At 54.5% G+C, this 25529-nt stretch overlaps 1 protein-coding gene across 1 annotated transcript; it reads right to left on the bottom strand.

Moving 5' to 3' along the window:
* Positions 1-1498: 1498 nt before the first annotated feature.
* LOC309590741 (protein transport protein Sec16B-like) lies at positions 1499-21203 on the bottom strand (the record flags this gene model as incomplete). The annotated part of the gene is given in 27 exon segments (XM_082312153.1): positions 1499-1573; positions 1858-1926; positions 2025-2122; positions 2239-2320; positions 3183-3290; positions 3477-3623; positions 3934-4004; positions 4585-4836; positions 7068-7140; positions 7859-7972; positions 11079-11270; positions 11533-11557; positions 11776-11877; positions 12129-12240; positions 12860-12977; positions 13095-13176; positions 13850-13947; positions 14544-14774; positions 15347-15482; positions 16752-16813; positions 17442-17599; positions 17954-18095; positions 18850-18964; positions 19083-19188; positions 19726-19785; positions 19788-19831; positions 20941-21203. Coding segments are annotated over 27 exon segments (3135 nt in total).
* Between the last annotated feature and the right edge of the window lie 4326 nt (positions 21204-25529).

The raw sequence follows: 25529 nt of genomic DNA, 5'->3' as shown, positions 1-25529 counted from the left end.
ACTCTCACCCATCACCTTGTGCTTATGGGACAGCGGTGGTGAGGGACAAGGCTCCCCAGGTGCTCCTCTGCAGGGCTGCATGGCCCCAGGCTCCCCTGGCAGCCCTGAGCTCATCCCAGGCTGCCCTCGCCAAGGGCTGCAGGCTCACCCACCGCCTCCGCCCTCACTGCACCTCCCCAGGCCTGCTCAGAGCACACGGGGCAGAGCGTCCCGTCACGAGTGGGCCCCAGCCACACAGCCTGCAGGTTTTGGCTCCACAGCCCATCATGAACGGGCCCCAGCCCCACAGCCTGTCACGAGTCAGCCCCAACCCCACAGCCTGTAGATTTTGGCCCCACAGCCCATCATGAGTGAGTCCCAGCCCCACAAGCAGGTCTTGGCTCCACAGCCCATCATGAGTGGGCCCCAGCCCTGCAGCCTGCAACAGGCAGGTTTCGGCCTGACGGCCCGTCACGAGCAGGCCCCGACCCCATAGCCTGCAGGTCTTGGCTCCACAGCCCATCACAAATGGGCCCCAGCCCCACAGCCTCCAACAGACAGGTTTCAGCCCCACAGCCTGTCACGAGCGGGCCCCAACCCCACAGCCTGCAGGTCTCTGCTCCACAGCCCATCACGAGTGGGCTCCAGCCCCACAGCCTGTCACAGGCAGGTTTTGGCCCCACAGCCCGTGACGAGTGGGCCCGGGTCCCGCAGCCCAGCTGCCCGCAGCCCAGTCGGTGCCGGGCGGCCCTCAGGCGCCGAGCCGCGCTTTCCCTGCCACACCGGGCGTCGCCACCGCCGAAGGGGCGGTTCTCAATTAGCATGCGGCGCGGTGCACCCTGGGTAGCGCCGGCCGCTCGCCCTGACCTGGAAGTCAAGCGAGAAGCGAGTATTTATATAGAGGCGGGGGCGGTTGGGCGTGCGTCCGGGGGAAGCTCACCGCCGAGGCCACGCACGGGGTGCGCGTCACCCAGGCCCCGCCTCGGGGAAGGTCTGAGGGAAGGGCCGGCTCCGCGGCTCCAGCAGAGCCCCGCCCGCGACGGGGCGGGTGAGCCACCAGCAAGGGGGGGCGCCGCGCACGCCAGGGCCGGCCCGGGCAGGAGAAGCCGTGGTCGGTTGACGGTGGTGTGGACGGTTTAACGGCCTCCCCCAACGTTCAACCCCGGCGGATGCTCGTGGCCCCGCGGTGCTTTGAGACAGACTCACGGCCGGCGATGGTTGAGTCCAATGGGTGAGGTGGGGCAGCGCCCTACAACCCAATTCAGACTACTCTCCCCCGGACACCCTTTTTATCCCCCCCCCGCCCCAAATTTTATAACTTTATAACCCCCCCAACACCCACAAAACCTGTGGCAGAGGTTGGGCCCGCGGCCCCGGACGACGCATCCGCGTCGTCCGGGGCCGCGGGCCCAACCTCTGCCACCCCCTTCAAAATAATCACATAACACCATTTTGCTTAAAAAAACCATAAATGGTCACCGCTGTTGATTTCTGCTGCCCCCTCCCCACCCCTCTTGGCTCACAGAGGGTTGGGGTAGCGGCGCTGGGAAAGCAGCCTGGGTTGGTTGGGTCGAGAGGCGGCGGCGGTGGCGAGCTGGGAAGCAGACAGAGAGGTGGTGTAAGGGAGGGTTGTACCCCAAAAACGTGGACTCTCTGTCCCTCAGGATGCATCCCCCCGCCATTTCCCTCCTCCATCACAGCCCCCCATTGCTGTCCTCCCCCAGTTTTTCTTCTTATAAACGTCAAACTCTTATACCCAAGGCTGCTATCCCCTATATCCCCCTGCCCATAGCAGGTTGCAGGCAACCTGGCATCACCCCAAAAGCCAGGAGCCAACCCCCAGCCCTACCCAGTAACACCCCAAGAGGATGCTCTCACCTGAGAGACCTGGAGAGGGTTGAAGAGGGGGACTGTCCCCACCGGTGGGGGAGATTTGTGGGAGCCGGTCTGGAAGGAGTGAAGGGAAAGAAACTTAACAGCCACCCCCCAATTTCGGACACACACACACACCCCCCGTCACAAACACACCTCCCTCCTCTCCTCACCTGCTCTCCTGCTGACCCCCCACCATCTGCATCCCAGGAGCCTTTCATCTCAATGGACACTGGACTAACAGGAAAGGTATTTTCACCTTGCATTCCTCCTGAGGCATGCAACCAAAAAAAAAACCAAACAAATAAACAAAAAAAACCCTTAAAATTAAGAGCAGCAGCTTCAAAAAAGCTGACAGGGAGAGGGGTGAGGGGAAATAGCATCTACCAGCATTTCCGGAGGGAGGCTGAGCCCAAGGGCTTGTCCCAGCTGCGAGAGGAGCCTCGGGTGGGGATGGCGACGTCCGTTCCTGAAACCACATCCACCCGTTCAGAGCAGAAGCTCCTTGCACAGTGAAAATACCTCCGCACCAGATACCACACCACACTTTCGGGGTACCGCTGGAGAGGTACCCCAAGAGCTACAGGCACCCAAGCTAAGGGGGAGCTACAGGGTCAGAGCAAGCAACCTCTGTCACAAAGCTAAATCGCCCGGAGAGCTCAAAATTAGGCCAGAGGCTGGACACCAAGCCTGGGTACAGTGTAAGGGGCCTCCAGGGTTTGTGGGTCCCCCTCTGTTCCTCATCTCCTGCTAGTTTTGGAAGGTTATCCCAAAATTTCCTGCTCCAGGACTGTAGGTCATTCTCAACCAGGAGAAAACTTCCAGGGAAGGATCTCGCTCCAACATCTGCCTCCAAGCCCACCGTCGGCCTGCGGTCAGGGATGTGACGCCCTGAGGACTTGGCCAGGACTGGGATAACCACACATGGCTGCTTCCCCCCCTCTGCTGCACTTCCAGTTAAAGAAGCTTTCCTTCCCTTCAGCTCCCAAAATCTGCCTGAGTGGTGCCGCTCACAGCTGCCGCTTTCCGCTCTGGAGGAGGGCAAGCGATCCCTGCAGAGTTTGCCAAGTGCTCGGAGGACCTCCCGGATCAAAGAGGTTTTATAAATTTACAATTATTATTAATCAAGGATTCACTTCCAGGCTAAAAGTGCTCCCAGTCCCGCTCTGTCCCCACACACAGAGGCTACGGCCATGAAGAGCTGTGCACGGCCCAGCCACCTGCATGAGGACAGAGGGAGAAATAGTGGGTGAAGGGGGAGATGTGTCACCTGCCCCCATAGCTGTAACCCTGGCTGTCACCTGGGGACAGAACAGCCTTTCGCCCCCTACCTGCGGTCCCAGCGTGGGGGAGTCTGGGGCCGTCTCAGATGCGGCTTTGGGAGATGTTTCCTTGGTGGGCTTCGACCGAAACCAGCCAAACCACCTGAATCCGGAGCTCTGGGAAACAGACGTTGTCACAGTCAACGGAAATGGGCGGGAAGGGGAGGATGCCATGGCCACCCAGATGTCCCCCGTGCCGGCCAGGACCAGGCACCGTTCTGCCCAGGTCAGGACAGGCACGGCGGGCACTGGGGCCGGGCAAGCTCAGAGCACAAGGCTTCAGATCAGCTCTGGCATGCTCACCTTATCCTCACCCGGCTTCACCGCCTCTGCTGGTGCCGGCTCTTCAGCAGCATCTTCATCTGTGCTCTCCGAGGAAGGCCGGCTGTCATCTTCCAAAGAGACGGTGGAGCACTCCGAGATGGTCCGAGCCCTTGCCTTTAACTCCTCCTGGCATTGGAGATTGGAGCTGCTACTTGGTGTTCCCAGAGGAGCCACCCCAAGCATGATCAGAGCATCCCTGGGACTCCTCCGTGCCAATCTTAATGGACAGTGTCCCCGGGGACCCCTGCATCCCTTACACAGCAGGTGGGGAGGGAGAGCACCCACAGCGGGGTGGCTACCCTAGCCTGTCAGGTCCCTGAGGGGACAGGTGGCACCATGATGGGAGGTTTCTGTGCAAGTTAAGTGCGTGGAAGGATGTGCCAGCGAGTCCCAAGTCCTCCCGGGGCCCCCAATGGGAGGGTCTCCTCTGACTCACCTGCTCTGCTGGGAGGGATGGCTGCACCCCTCCGGGGGACAGCGAGGTGCCCTGGGGCTCCCCAGCTTCTCCTGTGGAGCAGAGGGAAGGACACAGTCAGGGTCTGGGCCGAGAAGTTCCTGCCATGTCTATCAATCAGAGGTATTTTCAGTGCTTCCATCATCCCACCCCAAAGCAAGGCCACGTGGCCAAGAGATGCAAAAGACCATTCTGGACCCTGTCCCTGTCGTCACCAGCACTAGGGAGGGAGACAGCCACAAGGCTGCACCGGTGCATCTCAGAAACCTGCCTTGCGCTGCTGGATGTGAAGCTGGTTTTCCCATCTGGCAGGGAAGCGGCAGCGCTGCCACCAACCCGCAGCTGCCCTCCCTTGCTGCTTTGGGCAAGGTCTGCCAAAAATGAAGACCTGCCCACCCAGGGCAGCCAGCGCTGGTGGACACAGTTTGCACGCATGGCACCCGGGCAAGCGTGGGTCCACGTCTGGGCAAGGTTGAAGGGAAACAAGGCGCTGGGTGAAGGCAGCGCTGGCAGGGAGTAGCATTTGAAGTGACACGCATGCCGTAGGGATCACCCTTCCCCGAGGGACACCCCATCCCACTGCTGCTAACTAGGGACAGGTGTTTTTGCAGAGAAACAAGGCTGGAGACCTACCTGCTGGTGGCACCACCTGCGGAGGGGACTCAGCAAAAACCCCTCCCGGAGGGGCGGCCATCCCTTGGCCAAGCGCGGTGGGCTGCAGCTCTTGCCGAATACCAAGCACTGGTGATGCTGCGACCTGAGCAGGTGCCGGGGGCTGGAGAGACACGCCTTCATGGGAGCTGGGTCCCTGGGGTGGCATGGGCTGGTACCACTGATCATACTGGTAGCCTTCGCTCTGTGGAAGCTCGTGGCCAGGCTCTCCATCTGCAAAAAAACAAAACCAAAAACAAAAACCAAAAACCAACCCACACCTCAGGAGTTTACTCCAGCGTTTATAATTTCATTGGGTTGTTGCACAGAATTCTCCCCTTTTCCATTATACATCAGCAGGAGCCAGAGGGCTGAGGAGGGACCCCGGGAAGCACGCACAGGCGAGGGAGGAGGTAGGGCATGGCACAGCAGCGGGGACCTTTCAGAGGCTTCAAGGAAGGTGGGCTGTGAAAGACAGGGGGGAAACTTCCCAGGAACATGCCTGAGGTTGCAAACGACCTTGGAAGGAGAATGCTATGGAAGCAAAGACACCAAGCACGAGCAGCATGCGCCCAGCAGTTCAAAGGAGCCGGGGCCTCCAGCAGGCTTTTCTTCCACTCCTGCTGTACACCCTGAGCAGGAAAGAAAATTCGCCGCAAGCCTTCGTTCCTGCTCCACAGGAGTGCCCACGGATGAGTTTCTTGCTTTAGGCAGATTTATGCAGGGTTGGTTTTTTTTTGTTTGGAAAGCAGGTTGAACAAGTGGGGTTTGTTTTATTTAATACACAGACATACATTGCTCTGTCTGATGTTAGACACAGTGCCGGCAGCACGCTGCTGTTGGTCCAAGGTGCATGTCCTGCTTGTTCCAGCTCTGCAGCCTCCAGCCAGAAACGTGCTGGGCACTGGGAAGTTTCTCTCCCATCACCATGAGACACAGCTGGGCAGGACCCAGACCCCATGGGTCTGAGCCTGGGGACAGACTATGGCACCTCTTGGATGCGGTGCTACAAAACCCTTTGCTTTGCCTGCCAGCATCGCCTCCAGCCTGCTCAGGGTTGGCTTCACACCCACAAGCTGCTCCCACACGGCCTGGAGATGCTTGAGATGCACAGGGAGGAGGATGGATGCTCAACTCCACGCAGCCCGGCAAGCTCAGCTGGAAAAAGTCAGGGAGGACAGCCCAGGCTGTGAGGATGGAGAGGGAGGTTGCTGTGACCACACGGATCCCAGCTTGGCACCTTGATTTGCGCTTTGTCTTTCTAAGGTGGATGAATTCAGCACCAAGCCAGCTTTCTCTGCATGCAGGTCCCTCAGATGGTGACTCTGGATGGCTTTCTCAATGAACAAAAGGCCAAGTATCGGGAAGGCAAGCTGCAGAGACCACATGAAGCAGACCTGGCCACTCAGAGAAGCCATCCCATCATACCTGCAACTTTTTTCCAGGGAAGGATGATCATAGCCTCAGCCCTGATAGCAGCAGAAGGCAATCAGGATTGATGATCCTTTTTACTGCCTGGGAGAGCTCTTTGAAAAGGAATTTGGCAGCAGCAGGGAAAGCTGATAGGAAGAAACGGCTTGGAGGAATTTGTCATATTTTATCCCATCCGCACCAGCCTTTATTCTCCACCCATCGGTGCTGGTGTTCCCAGCAGAAAGCTAGGTCTGAGCAGCAGCGGGCTGTGCCGGGCGTCCTGCTGGTGGAGGTGGCTGTGAAGCAATGCCGTTGGGTCACCAGCCCCTGACATCTCCGCAATGGGACATGCCGATGGACACACTGCCCAGCTAGGAAAGGAAAGCTCTCCAGCCCTTCCCTTGACAGCCACCCAGGGGAGGCTCGTGTCCCTCATCTTGATGTCTCTTGACCCTCTGGGTGGTCTGTCACTGGAGGGGACTCTTGGGGTCACTGAGAGGCAAAGCAAAGGGATGAAAGAGGCAGTGGGGAAGGGGAAATGCTGGGGCTTCACCGACAGGCATGCTACAGCCTGGCACGCAGAGGGACGAGCTCCTTCCCAAATCTTTTGCTTTGCAAGTGTGAAATCCTCTTAGTTCAGCTCCAGTTTGCATGCTGGGAGGACTGCCTGGGAATGGGGCTGTCTCCCCCAAGGCTCGGCCAGAGGCATGTGCTTCGTCCAGCCGCCCACCCCCCGGTGACCCTTCTCCTCCCACAGTGCCCACAGGGACTCCTGCAGCTGCAGTAATTAGGCCCAGTTACTCGGACTTCATACGGAGGGCACAAGCATCAGCCCCTCTGTTTGCAGCCCATCCCCAGCAGCCCCATGCCAGAGGGATGTATCCAGGCAGGAGCAAAATTTTGAGCTCTGGGGGGGATGTAAAAGGAGCAAGGAGCAGCTGCTGAGAAATGCTCTGGGGAGCAGGGAGCTGCCTCACAGCCCGTGGCAGCACAACTCCACCTGCAGAGAAGCCCGCCACGGTGACTGCAACCTGCTGCTTCATTTTCTTTACCTGCCATCGACGCATTAGCCCAGGAGAGCCCTGGCTGAGCGGGTGCCACCTCTGGAGGGAGGTCATCTTCCACCTGCAAGGACTCAGAGGGAAAACATGATAAAACAGATGGAGAAAGGGATGGCACAGGGCAAAGACTAAGGAAACCATGAAACCAATGTAAAGGAAAGCATGATGCTCATGGGTCTGGGGCTCACAACCCACCCCAGGCTGTGGGAGCCCAGGTTACAGGTGAGACCCATACCAGCACGGTCACAGCTTTCCCAGCAAGTGAAGGGGGCTGCAGCACTGCTGCCCTGCTGAGAGCAGGCAGGAGGGGAAACTGGTGACAGAAAAGGGCACAAAACCAAAAGCGGACATGAAACCTGAACAAAGAGCATTAATCCAAGGACTGGACCACGGTTAAGAGACCCGAGAGCACATGTCTGCAAGGTGATGCCCCACCAGTATCCTCTGCAATATCCTCACTACAAGAGGTCATCATTCACCCACCAGCCCCTGACTGCCCTCCTTGAGCCAAGACAAGTAGCATTTTGCCCCGTGAGATGCTCTGCAGCCTTCACTGCTCACACCCTTGGGTGTTGCAACCCCCCTGCTCCTTCTGAAGCTGCAGGTCCGACAGCAGAGACCACATGTCTGAGCTCATAAGCCAAGGGGAAAGGCACCCGGATAACAATGGCCTTCGAACCTCCATACATGTCCCCTTGGATTCAGGACAGAGGAGGAAGATGCTTCCGCAGACAAACTACAACGCAAACCATCTGCCCCCCCGCATCCCCACTCCTCCTTACCTCCCACTCCTGGCAGCAGGCTCGGAGCTGTACCAGCCAGTCAGGCTCCAGCGTCTGGTCCTGTTCCGGCATCTCCAGGAGCAGTGGGTCGGAGAGCTTTAGCCGCTCAGCTAGCTGCAGAGCCAGGAGGGCAACAGGGCTCATCACACATCTCAGCTCCGCGGGGAAGAAACCAACCCTCGCAGCAATTGCACGTGGCTGGGCACACAAGCCCGGGGAAAAACAGCACCAGAGCAGCAATTCTTCATAATACGGGGGTTAAAGTAACACCAGCCTCTTGTGTGAGATTTATTCCCTCTCCTGCATTGCTGCGGAGAGGTGCTGGCCCATCCTGTGCCCTGCAGAGAGCCTCCCAGCAGGGCTATCTCAGCCATCTCCACAGAGATGTCAAAGTACCGATGTCAAAGATGCTCTTCACATCAGGAAGGCAGATAACTATTACCATCCTCTTCTCCTCTGAGGTAAACGACCACCTTTAATCCCACTTGACAGCCAGCCCTGGGCACCAGTGGGTTTTCAGAACACCCCAGCAGGAGCTCTGGGAACAGCCCAGCTCCAAGGGCTGTGCACCAGCCCCGTACCTGCCCCACGGGGGTGGATGGGAGCCAGTAGGGTTGGAGCTAAGGGCTCACCCAGCCGTTTCCTCACCCAGCTTTGCAACAAGCATTACCATCACTAATAACCACACAGAAAAATACAGGGCTGGGAGGGACACTCTGAGGTTACCTGATCCATCTGCCAATGCTCGAGAAAATCCTGTGTGCCCACACCAGCCCATGAAGCCTGTGTTTGTCTGATTTGCACTTACAAATCTCCAAAGAGAAGATTTCACAGATTCCCAGGCCTGTCCTGATGCTTAATGTCCTTAGAGCTAAACAGTTTTTTCTTAATATCTAAGTGAAAATCTTCCCTGCTGCAAATTAAGCCTCTCAATTCCTGCTCCTGCAGAAGCTGTGGGGATGGTCAGGCACCATCCCATGAAAAGCAGCCTCCTGCATGCCGGAGAGCTGTTATCACATCCCCCATACCCCTTCCTCCCCCAGCATGTCTTGCCTGGAAAGAAATAACCCCAAGTCCTTCTTTGGAGGTAATTTTCCCCTCAATCTCTTATCACCCCTGCTCTTCAGTTCTGCACTTGCTCCAATTTGGCCCTGACTCCAAGTACAGCGTCCTGAACAGGGCACAGTGCCCCAGTCAAGACCCCCGAGACCCAAGCACAGGGGGATTATCACCTCCTTGTCTCACACATGCCGTTCTTGCTCTCACAGCCCAGAATAACATTATAACATTGGATTTTTTTTTTTCTTTTTTTGCAACAGCATCCTGCTATGTTGCTGCTTGGTATTTTTTCCATGCTCCACTATCTCCCCCAGGTCCCTCTCTGCAGTATTGCTGCTGTGTGTTTAATTTCTCCTGCAAGAGAGGGGCCCATGCCTCCCTGGTTGCAGCCGTCTCAACGACACAGGGCTCCAGCTGCTGCCAACGGAGCACGAGGCTTTTCTGGGGTGACCCAACCTACTGGCCCAGGGTGCGATGGAGGGCTCCCTGCAGAGCTAAATCAGTCTGGACAAATTGCATAGACAAGGGTCCAGTTTTAAGACAGCTGTATGAGGGGAGATGACGCTCACCCAAAGCACTGCTCTTCATCCGAGCCTTTACTGAATTTTCTCTTCCTGGTATCGACCCACTTCTTGGAAATTTATCAAGCTCCCTCCCAGCTCCTTCATGCTCATTTATCTTCCACGCTTTGCTACAAGGCTGCCTCATCAAGGGCCACCAAAAGCCACCCAGAAGTGACTTTGCAGCTCAGCCACCCTCCACAGCCACACAGGTCATAGAATCATAGAATGTCCTGAGTTGGAAGGGACCCACAAGGACCATCGAGTCCAACTCCTGTCCCTGCATAGGACAACCCCAAAATTCACATATAGGTCTCCGCTATCCCCACCCACCACCACACCAGCCCACATCAGCTGTTTCTTCCTATTCCCAAAATTGTTCAAAATAGTCTAACCCAGCACAAAATACACTTCCCACCTCCAGGAGGTTACAGTGAGACACGACCCACGCAGCCAGAGCCCGGCTCGGGACAGGGGCCAGCCACAACAAGCAGAGTAACCCAGCCAGGAGTTTGCACTACCATCCCATCTCTTTGCAAACACACGTGTTCATCCTAAATCAATTGCAGGAAAGAGGAAATTATAAGCATGATTACTCCTAAACGGGGGGAATGTTTAATCCAAAAGCTAATGTGCACTTTGATCCAATATTAATGAACCAGCACCTGGTTGTATATCGTCCCCAGCTTCAAAAGAGGGGAAGCCTTAATCAAACACTAATGTGTATCATAATTTGTAACACAGTCTAAAACATCAAAGACAAGAGTGTCTATGCATGCACTAGTTTTGCAGATGAAAGTGTTTTCTCCCAGGAGAAGCATTATCCCCAGCAGAACGGTAGATCTGAGAGGCTGTTAGATAGTAAATAGGTTTCGATGATGGGGGGGGGGGGGGGGGGGGGGGGGGCTGCACCAGCCGAGTTTTGGGCAATTTCTACAGCACCTGCTTCAGACAGGCATCCCTGCTGCCCCTCATCCCACAGCACCGCAGCTTTTGCCCCCTTCCCAATGGAGGAAGGCTTTGAGCAATCTTGGCACTGCCCCGGTGATGCGCGTGGAGTGGGCAGACCAGCTTTCCTGAGAGCCCAACCTGCATGGGGGACCTGGGACACTTTGCTTCTCCCCTCCCTGCCCCAGCACCCTGCTCATGAAGTGGAGGAGCTGGGCTCGGGGCTACAAGCTGGGACATGCTCCTGCTCACTGTCACCTCAAAAGAGCCCCCAGCAGGTAAATGCAACCGTGGGATGATGTGCTGGAGGGGAAATGTCAAACACTCACACTTCAGCTTCTTAAGTCTGTTCCATTTAGAAGTTCAAAAAGCCCCTCCAGAATAGAAAACATGCTTTGCTTCCAAATAACTCTGCTCCTACTTGGCAGTCAACACAATTCCTTTGTTTTCTACCCTAAATCTGTGAGTATTAGAGACCCTGCGGAGGTGTTGGCTTTGCCATGCTCAGCACATGCCAGGCAGCAAACCCTGAGGGGGCTGCTCAGAGCTGCCAAGCACCCCCAGCCATGGGGAAACCCCGAGGGTGCTTCCCAACACACCGGGTCCTGAATGGGTACCACCCTGCCAAGGATGCAGAGGGGTACGAGACTCACCTTCATCACTTGCTGGGCTAGGACGGGGTGGCTGGCTGGATCCTGGCCCAGGAGCGCAGTGGCAATCTGCTCGCAGTATTGCAAGGCCTGGACTGGGAGCCCGTAGTCAGCCAGGCGAGAGGCGTAGAGGAGCTTGTACACCTTGGGAGAGGGAAGCAGAGCAGAAGTAGGTGAGTGAGGAGACTCTCGTGCCTGCAAGTCCCCTCTGCCCTGGTGCTAGCACATCATCCCAGCGTGACTCAGAGCACCCTGGGTCATGCATCTTACCACCCAGAGGTCACCTGCAACCTGGGGACACCCCACCCATCCCCGCGGGGCAGCCCAGCCACACTCCCCAAACTGTGACACTGTCGTGAGGCCAGCCCGCCATCTTCATTTATCCATCCGATTTGTGCAGCACCTGAGGCAGCGGCAGCCGGGTGTTTATTTGCAAAATGAAAAGCCTATCCACTACCCAGGGAGCAGGAGGGGAACTAGACCTGAGCAAGCACCAATCAAACACACCGTGCCCCCAAACCTGCCCAAAGCCCTGCCTTGGAGGAGCCCCTCGGCCGGGGCAGCCACCTCATCACTTCCAAAGCCCAGCAAGGAAACAAGCCTTGGAGAGCAGCCTGAATCCTTGGCTTCAGAGGGATGGATGCATATTTTGGGGCAGGTCTAAGCTGCTGCACCAGATGTGCTTGTGCCTCTCTGCTACCTGGAAGGGGAGCAGGAAGGATTTGGGCTGTCGTAGCTGCTGGCAGTACTCAAAGATTTCCATCCGCTGGATGACCTCCGTCCTGGCGAACTGGGCAAATGCCTGACTGCAGAGGAGAAGGGCAGGTTCAGCAAGCAGGAGCAGAGCTCTCTTCCCCAGGCAGCCCCACGCACAGATTCCCAGCTCCACCACTGTGCCAGCCTGCAGCTGGAGAGGTCCAGAGCAAAGCTCACATTTAGAGCAGGAAAACCCCACAAAGGGGGATTGCTTTTGCATAAAAGTGAGATCCCTGGGGATGGGGAGAAGGTGGGACACGTCACTCTGGCAAGAGCACCACCTCCTGAGCTCCTCACCGGTGGCTGCTGCCCAGCAGAGCCATGCGGTCTGCCTTCACCCCGAAGTAACCGAAAGGAATATCTGCCATCAGATAGCAGAAATGAGCTGCTTCAACTGCTCCCTTGCCAGCTGCATGGGAGGAAAAAAGACAAACATTTAGTCCTGAGAGAGAGGTCACCGTGTGGTCAACGTTGCTTTGGAGGCCCCCAAGCTCACATGAAAACACAAACCCAATCGCCCCACTTTTCTTCCCTGTCCATGCAGACCCTGATCCCCCTCTTCTGTTTTGTGTCCGTTTTCCTCAATTGCTGTTTTCTGTATCTAGGAGGGGGTTTCTGTTCAGTGGTAGGACCAGGGGAGCCTGAACAGGGTCCAGCTCCAGCTTCAACTCTGCAGGGTGCCATTACTGGCATGAAGCCCCCTGGAGTTCCCGCCACCAGGAGCAAGTCTCAGTCCCTGCAGTTACATATGCCCTCCCTGGGTCCAGCCGCTCCAGGTGTCTCCAAAAGAGCAGCTAATGGATGTGCCTGAGCCTGACTCATCTGCCAGCACGAAGGGCAGCGGGATCCATCAATGCCTCATCCCTGCCACCGCAGAGGCACTGCAGCTCCCTGGGTACAAACATGCATACCCCATCTCAGCACCAATGTACATCCATGCCAGCGTGGGCACACATGGTGACACTGCAGGTGTCCACCCACTATTACAAGACAGTGGGAACTAACTATTCACAATGGCCTTGGCTCACCCAAAGTGTCTCCCATGGTGACGATGGCTCGGTGGTTCAGCTCCATGTCTCCAATCTTGTTGGACAACATCACGGCCAGGTGGGGCCTCCAGTCTCCCCACGTGGCATCCCCACAGCACTGGAGGGAGACAAGAGGAGAGCGAAGGTGAGCAGAGATGGTCACCACAAGGTAGGTGTCACAGGCAGGTGACAGCACAGAGCTACACATGCCAAGGCCAGCCTCTTGCTCACGGACCAGCGCTGCCTGAGGAATCCTTCCCGACATGAGCTGGAAGAGGGTCTGCAGGGGGTCATTGGTGGCCAGCGTGCTGGTGAACCTGTGAGGAGACAGCAGAGAGAGGGCTGCCGTGCCAGGACCCCAAACCCTCATTCACCTCCAAGGGCATGTCCCAAATGCCCCAGGAAAGCAGTGTCCTGAGGGCCTTCCCGGAGAAGGCAGAACGGATTGTCAGCCCACCAGGCTGGTGATCTGAATTACCTCCAGAGCAGGCAAGTCTCCAGGACAACGCTGGATAAAACCTCCTTAAAAGGATTCGGGTTGCTCAAAACAGAAAATTTCTGCTTAACTCTCCCTGAAGGGATCAACCCAATCCAGACTAAGTACATTAATTCCACCAGAAAACGTTCATACGAGTGGGATAAACAGCTCAGACCAGGCTGGATCAGAGTGAAGATGGCTCAGCTCCCCCTACCCTGATGCTGCCTTTGCTAGGGCAGCAAGAGCAAAACCAAATCCACCCTGCATCTCCAGGGGATGGTTTTCCTTCTGCTTTCCAGCCCCCACTTGGTTTCTCCTGTCCATCAGGAAGCCCAAAGGACTCATGCCCATCCAGATGGATGCCCCCTCTCCCCCTTGCCCCCTCTGAAAGGGTCCAGCTGAAATCAATCCTCTTTTTTCAGTGCACTGGGGCTGAGGGCACCCAAAGGGATAACAGGCTTGGCAAGGCCAGTGACAGAGCATCATATCTTGCTTTAGCTTCTCCAACTTACCCGGTGAGCACCCAGCTGTAGGTCCGAGGGTCCATCTTGCTGGAGAGGAAGAGGGCATGGCCCCACAGCTGGTTTCTCATGGCCCAGACCAGAGCATCCTGCAGCCAAGGTGGAGAAGAAAAAGGGTTTGCACTAATTCTGTTTCCCTACCCTCCTCCACTGCCAGGGGACCCTCTGCTCACCCAGCTCAGAGAAGAGCCCCAATAACTGCTCTGGCTTTAACTAATACCCTCCAAAAAAGTCTTCAATGTTCACAGAGGCCCCTTTATCTTTCTACCTTGCATAATGACAAGAACTGGGACCTTCATAGGAATATTGTCTTTCCTGGATCTCCAGGTCTGTGCTGCCTCTTAGCTGTCAATGCCACCACTGTGGGATCCCAGCCTGGGCACCCAAGCTTCTCTGCATCCAACCCTCCTGTCTCCCTTGGTATCCCTTGAGATCACATAGCTGCAACTAAACCTGCGGTGCTGGTAAAAGCCTCGGCATCTTGTCTTCACTTGGGGCCCCATCCCAATTCCCAGTGGTGGAAAATCACTGCCATAAGCCCTGTTGTACAAACACAACTTGAAGGGTTGATCCCACAACCACAAAGTACCTCTTGACCACTCTTCCCTTTAAAACCCGCCTGAAGAGGCCAAGGGGGCCAAGAAAAAAAGTCAGCCCTGTGTCCTGGATCTTGCTCACCACTTACTTTCTTCCTGCCATAGTAGAGGAGCTTAGTGAACTTCTCCACTATCTGTGCTTGCGTCTGCACAACAGGAGGGACCTCCCCTGTGATGAGGTCCAGTGTCCCCGGCTGACACGACATCCACTCATCATCCGTCAGGCCGATCAGGTTTGCCGCAGGGTTTTGCCTCTTGTACTTCTCCCGGCGCCTACAGTCTTGCATCAGCAGCTCAGCTGTGTCTGAGCCCACCATGGACTGCAAAAGGGAAGGGGAGGAGCAAGGCCCATGGAAGCTGCCCCATGAGCAAAGGCTGACAACACTTCCAGTCCGACACCTTTATACTTGTATCCTCATCCTAGCACATCTCCCCAGCAAGACCAGACTTGGCCACCAGCACGCAGTTTTGGAGGGCAAAGGATTCAGCCTAGCTAGCAAGACCTTCACAGCACTTGCTCTAAAGATCTTATTCTTCTGCTTCCAACAAGCAGCCACAGATTAGATCGGGTGGATTTCATTAGGTTAAGGGAATAACCCCCTTTTAAGCATAAGTGCTGGCTCCTTGACAAAGGTGGCACCAGTCCCTTTCACAGCTGTTATAGCATCGGGTTGTTGGTAGTTCACAAGGATGAAAAGCAATCATGGAGAAGGGTTTGCTCTAAATATCCAGGCAGTATCAAACCGATTGATAGTACTATGGGAATGGGATGCTTTTAAGGTATACCCCCCCCCGCCCCAAAAATAGCAACTGGATCAAGAGGCACCTAAGGGGCATATAACTTGTCTCACTTCTAAGATCAAGGGGTCAGCCCCTTCCATGGGACACCTACCCCATTCTGCCGGCAGAGGAGGACCAGGAGTTTCCAGAGAAGAGATGAATCTCTTCCTCTCTGTGTTGAGAGATCACAGCTCGTGGCTATTTTTTGCTGGCAAAATGTCATCACATCCACCTTGTGCAGATCTTCCCTACAGCAGCAAAGGCAGGCATCAAAAGAAACCCAAGGCAAAGCAATCTAGGACATCATTCAGACTCAAAGTGTCCCCAGGTTCACTGATGGGGATACCAAAGATTCAAAGTGAGAGGTGGAGAAGATCCTCAGTGCCAATGACCACATACCACATTGCCCACACCAAACTCAAAAATGCTTAAATTTTATCATGATTATGACTCTGCAGATTTCTGTTTCAGGGATGCAGAGTGCATTTCAAACTCTCTCTCTGCCCTCCTGATAATATTTTCATCCGTCCATCTCCAAAGAACATCAGTTTTGCTTTGCTGTGCTGCTGTTACAGCTGTGGATGTACGAGGCTGCAGGAGCAGGCACACATACAGGCAGTATATTTATTTAACTGGCATAGTGCAGGGAGAGAGACACGCTTGTGACCACATAAACCCTTTGGGTCTGAAACAGAAGCAGAAACCTTTAAGCTATGTGCAAGCCAGGCAGAACTGCTGTCTTACAATAAAATAATCAGATGGTTTGAAAGAAAGGGTGGCTGAGACGCAAGATCAGCCAGGGGAGAAGGACTGGGGATGGAGATGCTGATCCTGACTCAATCACACCGACATATCATATGGAGATTCCCAACGTCCCCTTTGGCACAAGTGGGAACCTCCAGGTCTTCTATCCAGCTTCTGGGTACGCAGCTCTTTTGCTCAGTAAATGTTTTTCTTCAGTAAGTTGTTTTCCTCCTTCTGCATACTCCTTTTCTCTCCCCGCTTTGGTTACGAGTGACCAGAAGACACACTGGTGTAACCAGTATGATACACAGACAACATGATGCAATACGCCATGATTCATCCCCAGGCTCACACTGGATGAAGGTGCATACTGCGTCTGACCCTGCTGTGCTCAACAGTCTCAGGGGAAAAAAACCTTAGGAAAAGCTAAACCACAGGTTGACCCAGAGCTTCAGACATCCAAAGAAATCTCCCAAAAATCAGTTTTCTGGGACATGAGTACAAAATAAGGTCAGACATACAAACCACACTGAAGCCACACCCTATGAATATTCAAAAAAAACATCTCCCACAATCCATCCAACATACACCGCAGCAAAGGGGCTGGGCTCCCAATCTGAACCTAGACTTGGCCTTTGCAGATATATCAAAACCATGGGGACCCTAAAGTCTGCCTTGAGCTCACGTCTCCTCTCAAAGGAGAGGTGGTCCCAGGCCAGCCATGCCAGCACAGCCAGGAGGACACAGCTCCTGGACCTGCTGGTGCAGCATACCTGGCTAGGGGCCCCGGGAAGGCCTGTAGCTCCTCCAGCTCTTTCGTATCATGAAGGATTACCTAAAAAACAAGAGCAAATTCAGTGGCTGGACTCCAGCAATCAGGTCAGCCCCAGCTGGGCTAGCTGAAAGCCAGTACCTTGGCCAAGGGTTCAACAGCACTAGTGAACCCATTCTCTGTGCTGTCTTAAGGTAACCCCAGCGCATAGACCCTAAGCCATCACATGGACCTCAATGCTAAGGTCCAGGAAAGAAATGCCTGTTGAGATGGCATCTGCCTCCTTTGGGAGCCAAAATAAGAGACTGAAATGCTGTGGTAGACTCAGGGGATGGATAGGGCCTCTGTATTGGAGCATCTCAGAAATGAGAGCAGCGTTGTCCTTCAGAGAGGTATGGACCACGTCTGCCCCTATCAGAAGGGATCACTGCGAACAGGTCACAGATGACAAGGGTTATGGAGCTGAAGGAGCAGGATGCGGGGCCCAAAGGCTGAAAGCAACTCCCAGGCACAGGCTAGCACAATGCAGACTCAAGAGTCCACATGAGCTGGAGATAAGATGGCAGAAGGGGACAGGAAGGCTGCTAAGGAGGCTGTTGGGGTGACGAACGGTGTTTGCATCCCTCGGGGCAAAAGGAGCCATTCCAGCAAGGGGACCTAGGGTGGTCTGGGGTGCTGGGCTGTGGCATACCTCCAGGCTGTGTATCTCGATGTGGGCTAGCTGCCCCTCAGCAGGGCGGTGGGGACACACCATCACCAGCTGGCCTCTGGCTCCAAAGCACACCGCCATGTGCGGCAGCGAGAACTTGAGGGGTACCACCGGGGCCAGGGTGGACACCAAGGGCCCCCCTGCAATGACACACAGGCCACCATGAGTCCCCTCACCCTGACCCCACACCACCTCCACTATGGAGGATGTGACCAGGTCCCAACCTGGCCCCCTAAATTAAGTAATCCTCCACTGACTCCCCCTATGCAAGAACTGTCCCCTAAAGCAGAAGGCATGCATGGCAGCTCCTGCACCTACCAGGGGAGAGCTGCCAGACCATGCACCCACCCCGTGGTCCCCCAGTCATGGCTTACACCTGCACAACCTCCTCCAGGGAAGGATCAAGCTGCAAGACAGCAAATCTCTTAACACCAGCCATTTAATTCCTTGATCCGCCCCCTTGTCGAGGGGGCCAGGGTCCCATCACACCTCACCTGCTTGTGCCGGGCTCCAGGTCCCTGAAAACATGGGGTCGTAGTTGTCGGCACTGTCATGGATGTACTGGCTGAGCTCGGCACTGCTGGAGCTGAGCCCCGACTCGCGGTACTGCAGGAGCAGGCTGGGCTGGCCCGGGGGCTGCAAGGAAGGGAGAAAACACAAACCTGGCTGAGAAACTAGGGACACTGCTGCTTTTCTGTTCCCAGGGCAGTGGGACAGGCTCTACTGCTCCGTGAAAGTGCCCAGCAGGAGAAGCACAGCACAGCCGATCCCCATCTGAGCAGCTCACACTCTTCAGCGTCTTAGGTTCATCATGGCACATACCCTGGTCACACCCAATGGCTTCTAAAATAATTTACATCAGCCACTGCTCTAGCCCAACAGCTTTCTTAGCCCTAGCACAGACTCCTCAACACAGCCAGCAGACAGGGCTTGAGAACCCAAAAAAGCATTGCCCAGGAGCAAAACCACCACAGCAGCTTTGATTTGATCTTTTCATTTGCTCTTGGAAAAACACAGGGATCAGGACACAAGTGTGATGGAGCAGGACTTGGCAGAGCTGACAAAGACACACAGCTTTCTGCTACCTAGGGACGATGCAGAAGAGCATCCCACCAAGCCTGGATTTCTGTCCTGCTCTTGACCCTGGTGGGAGTGGTGTACAGCCCCATCCCTGGGAGAGCGACAGCCCAGCAGATGGAGAGTTCATAAATACTAATATCCCACTATAATAATCCCCAGAGACTGTTAAGCACTGAGTGCAACATGGCAAAGCAGCCCTTTTCTCCTCAGCCTCCTTCCCAGCTGGAGGAGGGTCACATGGATTGCTCCCAAAATCTCTGGGAGATCCCCAAGCCCTTTGTCCTCCAGCCCCTGCCCATCCTGAGGTTACCTCTTGGGACTGGCCACCGGCCTCCCCCGATTCACTGCCGAGGGTTTCTCCCCCTGCCCACTCCCTCCTGGCAGCCGAGATGTAGCTGTCCTCGTAGGAGTTGTAGGTCTGTGTCCTGCAGACAGGAGCAAAAGGAGACACCCTGAAGGTCAGAGATTTTGGGACCAGCCACAAACCCCCTAATTTTGCAGCAGATGGTTGCACCAGGTGATGCCCAGACTCCCCACCCTTACCTGTCCTGCCCCAGGGGCGTTGTGGCCAGGTTGGGATGGTAACCCCTGTAGTAGTGCTGGTCCCGGTAATTGGTACTCTTGCCATAAGGCTCGCCCTGTCTCAGGTCTAGAGAGAGAATCAAGATTTAGCATTGCCCCTCCGGAGCAACAAGCCATAATGAAGTCACAGAAGAAAAGCAATGAGTCAGGCAATTTGCCATGCACACCCCATTTGCTTCCAAATTAGCCCGACACATTGGAGGTATGACAAAGCCCTGTACATGTTTGCCAACACAGCACTGATGTCCTTTCCTCTTTGCTCTCTCCCCTTTTCTTCAGCCCAGCAACTCAGAAACAGCAGAAATGAGGCCCCGGCCACCCTGGTCACACAGCTCCATCAGCATCGAGTTCAGCCTGGAACTGGGAATGGCACAGGTTTTAGCCACGGAGATCAAGATCAAACATTCCCTTGGGTGCACCTAGTTCCTGCTCACATTTCCCAAATGCGAACTGAGGGCAGTGCTGCATGGGTAGAACAGCACCGACAGCCCAGGCGTGTGGGCAGGAGAAAGCCCTGGGAGAAGAACGTATCCTGGAGAAAGCATCGCCTCTTCTCCTGCAAGCAAGTTGCCTCCATCCCCAGACCCAAAGGATAAGCCTGTACCTCTGCCATCCTGCCAGGCCACCGGCTGCCACTGATGGCTTTGGTAGGTGTAGTCATCCCGTAGCTGGCTGCTGGATACTGCCGGTGGGGGTCTTCATATCCTTGCCTGAAACGCAACATGACATACTTAATCTGAGAAAGAAAGGGCATCACTGCAGGTTCTGGACCACATCTAGGGTTAGACCCATGCCCCAGGTGGGAGCTTTGGAGGCAGAAAGGGTGATGGAAATGAAGCCAGGTCCACTGCCCAGGTGCCCCGCTCAGCAGCAGCACCAGAAACTGATCCAGCATCACACCTGGAAGGAGCAGCAGGAGGTTTGGATACTTTCCCATCCCCATCTACGAGAAAGCTGTGCACTGCAGTTCAGGAGATGCCCAGTTTCAGCTTGATGGTGTGAGCTTGTCATGGTGATCAACTTTCACCCACGTTTTAGGATAGGTCCCCCAAAAGCGCTCTCTCTGCCAAGCTCTGGAGCTGCTGTGTCCACTGCATAGCTCAGCAGGTCTCCCCCTGCACTGGAGCCCAGCCCCAGCCTAAGCCACCCACTCGTTACTCACATACCTTAACCCTTCGCAATTTACACAGCGATTTGGTCAGCCCCACGCAACAACCCCCTTCCCGGTGTGAGCATCGCACAACCTCAGCACAAAACCCTGCATATCCACACCATAACTCACAGAGGGCAATAACTCAGGCAAATCAACCCATATTTGCTGGAGTGCTCGAAGCTCTTTCTCAGCACCCAGAGCATCCTCTGGCCCACATTTTATCTTTCCACCCTCCGCTGTTTCAGCAGCTGAGCTTGCAAGCTCCCTTTTGCTCCCATATTACCATTTGTATTTTTATTGTTCACCTTGCACTTGGTAAAAGAGAACTGCATTTAATCAAACCTTCAAGAAAAATGCACCTCGGGACCAAGATGAAGCCTGTAAAATGGCAACCACAGAAGTCACAGCTGTAAGAAGAAATCAGAGCTGCAACTGCTATGCAGCCTTAAATATAGAAATCACCGGCTGCTTTGATAGCTGGACATCGCCTAATCACGCACTGCCTCTCTGAGCCTGCAGCTGGTGGCTGCTCACCACTTTGTGCCATGACCAGGACAGCACCCGTGTTGCAATCCCACGAGAGCGGTGAAGTGGTCAAATCCTATTTTAAAAGGGTTTACAAGGAGGGGGCTCAGTGTGAGCATCGCAAAGTGAGGCAGCTCTCACCTGGAGTATGGCCTGTTGGGGTAGCTGCTTTCGTAGTACTCAGCCCGGGAAGCCGGTCTGCGGGCGTCCCTCCGGGGGTGGTGGCCCTCATCCCAGGGGTGGCCGGGGAGGTGGCTCCCGTCCCAGGAGCCGGGCCGAGGCGGGGGTCCCACACAGAGGAGCTGCCACCTAGGCTGCAGTGGGGGGCCGTGGTGTGCGTCTCCCCACGGCCCCCAGGCTGCCTGTCTCTGCTGGGGCGGCCGGGCCGGGCCCCGGGGGTCCATCACAAGCTTGCCAGCGAGAGCCTCTCCGGTTTTGGGGTGGGAGTGGGGGTTAAGTTCCAAACAGCTTTAGTGGTCTGCAAGCAATGAGATAAACCACAGTGCATTTGATCAGCAGTTTTCCATCCCCCTCGCAGTCCCCTGTGAAGCCTGTTGCCATCTGCTCTGCTTTTGGGAGCCTGCTGGAAACCCACCATCCTTTCCAAAATGCCCAGAGGCAAGAAAAAGCCTCCCCATTTGCCTAAACTTGAAGCTACCCTTAAAACACCATGATGAAATGGTCCATTTTTGAAAGCAACAGGCATCCAGCTCTTCCTGGAGCAAGAGGTAGCATCCAGGTAGCATCCTCCTGCACTGCCAGCCAGCCTTGCAAAGCACCACCGCTCACAGCCTCCCCAAGCAGGTGACAAATCAGCTTTACCTCTGTGATAAGGCAGCGAAACCTCATTTTATACGTGGTAGGGGAAGGAATATTGGCAAAGCTATGAGCAGGACAAGGAGAGTTATTCTCAAAGAAACAAGTAGGAACAGAGGCAGGACGAAATGGAGCTTTGCTCATGTGAGCTATGAGATGGGGTAGAAGCAGGGATTTCCTCCTGCCTTTCAGCTCCAGCAAGAATACAGCAGTTCAAGCGGACACCAGATTTACTTATAACTGTCCCACGCAGAAGAGGAAACCCTAAGGAGAGCCCAGGGCAACACGTGGGTGAAGCCCCAGCTGCCAGGAGGGGATGCCACCCTCAAGCCCCCCACGTCTCCTCTTGCAGCATCGGTACCCGAACCACCCCCACAAAGGCTCACGAACCTCCCCGACAAGGGCAGATGGCCAGATGCTGTCTGAACCACTTGTCACCCCTCTCACACTCAAATTTTAAGGCATTTTGGCATCATTTCGGGGGGGGGGGGGGAGGGGGGGGGTGACAGATGACACACTCAGGTCTGAACAGAGGCGGCTCAGTTTGTGCCCCTTCTAGGTGAAATCAAGGTTAAATCCTTGCCCTAAATAGCCCCCGGGCACAAACATCTGGACACCCATCATTTGGCCCCACCGAGGGCCCCCCTAATTTTCGGCCAGGGGTTCCCACCGCCGTCCGCCCCCCGCGGCAGCCGCACACACCTGCTTGGAGGCCGCCGGGGCCCTTCTTCCGCTCCCCGGGCGTTGCTGCCAAAGTCCACTGCCACATGGGCCGCCGGCCGCCACGGTGGGCAAAGGGCAGCCTCCGCTCCTCCGCCCCGGACCAACCTACTCGGCCGCTCGCTCTGCTCCCAGGAGGGATTTGCGCTGCTGTTTGCATCCCTGAGGGTCACCTTCCCCATCACTTGGGCCTCCTCTCACCCAAGAGTTGGAGCACGCAGCCCTCCAAGCTCAAAAAAAGCCGCATACCTCTCCTGTGTTTTTTTTTTAAATGCCATAAGTATCCTCCTCTATACATCCTCACGCTTCCTAATTAATAATAAATAAAACCTGCTGGTTGAGCTGTTGGTTTAATCTGGACCCAGCCACAGCTCAAGCAAATAACATCCATCCCACTGGCTGCTGACCAGGGCAGAAATCGGGCAGGATGGAGCTGGAGTCCACCCCAGCGTCGCCTCATCTAAGTCCTTATAGTGCAGTAACATGACTGGGGATTCCTGCCTGGACACCCTCTCCCAAACTCCCCCGGGCACCTTAAAAACTGAAAAAGGAGTAAATTAAAGCAAATGGCATCATAGAAAACCTCAGCAAAAGCTAGATATAAGAGCCAGCTTCTTCCACCCAGCAGCCTAGCAACGTGCCACCTTCTCTCCCTTCGCCAGGGAAAGCACGCACGGCTTCCTAACCCCAGAAGCCTCCATTTGCTGAGTGCGAGCAGCCAGATTTCAACCTGAGGGCAGCACAGAGGACCATAGGATGACCGGCAGAAAAACAGATTTTATTTCCTTCTTTCACACCCTTGTAGCCCTGTCTTTCCCTGAGAAATTTTCTCCAAATTACCTCCACTGTAATACCGCAACACCGATTGATTTGGAATTTGCAGGCAGGATCCTATTCATTGCATCACGGTGGCACTGTCAGGCAAAACCCTATTTTAATGATGTTGGAAGACTACATATATTATAGCTTTGAAATTTCCACCCTGCTGGGACAGTAAGAAATTTTCACTGGTGATCCTAAAACACATGCGCTCGGTCTCTGCAGAATTCAAGATTTCAAATAAAAAAATATCCTTAGCACTCAGCCATACCAAGAGCCAACTGGAAGAAATGCAAACCAGGGAAGTGCTGTCTTTGTGCTGCCAAGCTGCTTCAGCAGAATGAAATTAAGCATCTTCTATCCCTTTCACACCTGCCCTTCAAAACTTCGGGAGGCTTTGAACAAAGTAAAAGATCTGTTATGGACAGGTCAGATTTCTTGGGAAAGCTGGAAAGGATCCCTAGAGACCATGAGGATCCCACTTTTTTAATATATAAATGTATCATACTTCCACTTGGCTGCTGGCTAATAATTTTAGGTTTCTAGCCAAGAGGTGACTGCTGGATGTTTCCAACCTGTTTTCTAGCAACCACATGAATTTATACTGGGGGTTGCAAGGGTTGCAAGGGTTCAACCAGTGCCATGTAAAGAGGCTGAGAGCAGCCCCAGCTTCTTGGGCTGCTGTTGCCAGCCAAACCTGGGGGATTTGGGTTGCGAGGAAGACTCAGGAGCTTGACTTGCATAAAAGCAGCTGCGACTTGTGATGCTTGTGTTTGAGATGAGTGGAAACGCTGTACTGGTCCATGCGAGGGAAGGAGATGCAGGAAACGCTACCAGCAACATCAAGCTTCGAGCAAAAGTGGCTTAAAATGGGCAGCTGGGGAACACCAATTTAAAGGAAGAAGCAGAAAAGCGTGGGGGAGCGCCAGGGGAAGGAGCTGGGAAATGAAAAGTGAAGGAAGAAAAAACAGAGATAAAAGGACCAGATGGGCTAGAAAGAGGGAAAGAAAAGGGTAACCCTTTAACTACATCGCTTCTAGTCAAGAAATTTCTATTTTAAAAGGATTCATAGCTTTCTTGGAAATTCAAGCTCTGTGCCATAGGACTGCCATCGAGCTTACGGGACTATTGCGAAGCAGGCAGCACACGCTACAGATAGCATTTGTCAAACAGAGCTGAAGGGACACCACTATCGCTTTAAAAAGTCATATTTTTCTGCTTTAAAAGGTTTCACTGCTGTTGTCACAGTAACAAGATTAGGTGGAAAACATTTTTCTTCACGCCCTCTGGGTGTTTGCACAGTGTGTTGGGGCTCCGCTCGCAGACAGCCCCCCAGACACTCGGGCCAACCCCCCGCCCCAAACCCAACTGGTGAGAATAATTAGCAAAGCCTCATCAGAAATCTTTGTAACCTAAGAGGAGAAATCCAGGTGGCTTCAGTACCTGAAGCTATTTTTAGGTGATTTCTAATTGGTTCTGAGATGAGATTATTATTTTTTTTAAACAGCATCAATAGGAAGCTTTGTTTATCTCTGAGCTTTAGCCCCCTAGGACGTGGTTTAGTGGTGGACTTGGCAGTGTTAGGTTAACGGTTGGACTTGATGATCTTAAGTGTCTTTTCCAACCTTAACGATTCTATGATTCTATAGAAATGCGAGAGATATATACATATACACACACTTTTTTTGTGGCGACATCTTAAGCATCATGTCACAGCACAGGGGAATTTGAAAGGGCTGGTTACAGTCAAGAGAAAAAATTGAAACCAGCTCGTCTCTCATCACATCTGCGTGGCAGAAAGGCAAGTAGTAAATGAGCTACATAAAATGTGAAAACTCATCTTAAATATTCTTTAGAGTGAAAATACCAGCCCTGAACACGATGCCAGCATTCGAGCCATTTGACAGCATATTACATGTCACACACAGACCAAGAAAATTAAAAACACCCAGGAAACCCAGGAGCTCAGGTTCCCAGGCAGGCTGAGCACCTGCACCAGCACGGGGAGAGCCCTCATCCTCAATCAGTCTCAATGGCAGCTAATTAACTAATTAGCTTGATCACTCCTGCCAGGCTTACAGGAAAGGAGTGGTAAGAGCCCCTGCTCCAGCTGGGGGTGGTATTTGGGTCCTTCCCAGGTCAGGGACATCCCAGTGGGAGGAAGGTGGTGGCTCCCAAAGCAGCTGAGAGATGTCTGCTCCCACCTGCAGCTGCTGCATTAGCACCATCATGTGGATTTGATTCAGCCAGCATGGCACCATGGCACATTTCCCCATAGCCAGTTTGTGTGCTTAAGTTTTCACCAAGGGTTTTGCACCTTTCTTCCCCACATTAGGTTGTTTGCAGCTTCAAGGGACTGAGCCATCCCTCCCACC

The sequence above is a fragment of the Platalea leucorodia genome (genome assembly GCF_965183815.1).
Source record: "Platalea leucorodia genome assembly, chromosome: 5".
NCBI lineage: Eukaryota > Metazoa > Chordata > Aves > Pelecaniformes > Threskiornithidae > Platalea > Platalea leucorodia.
The sequence above is the reverse complement of the archived record's forward strand: the minus strand, read 5'-3'. Positions and strand labels throughout refer to the sequence as shown.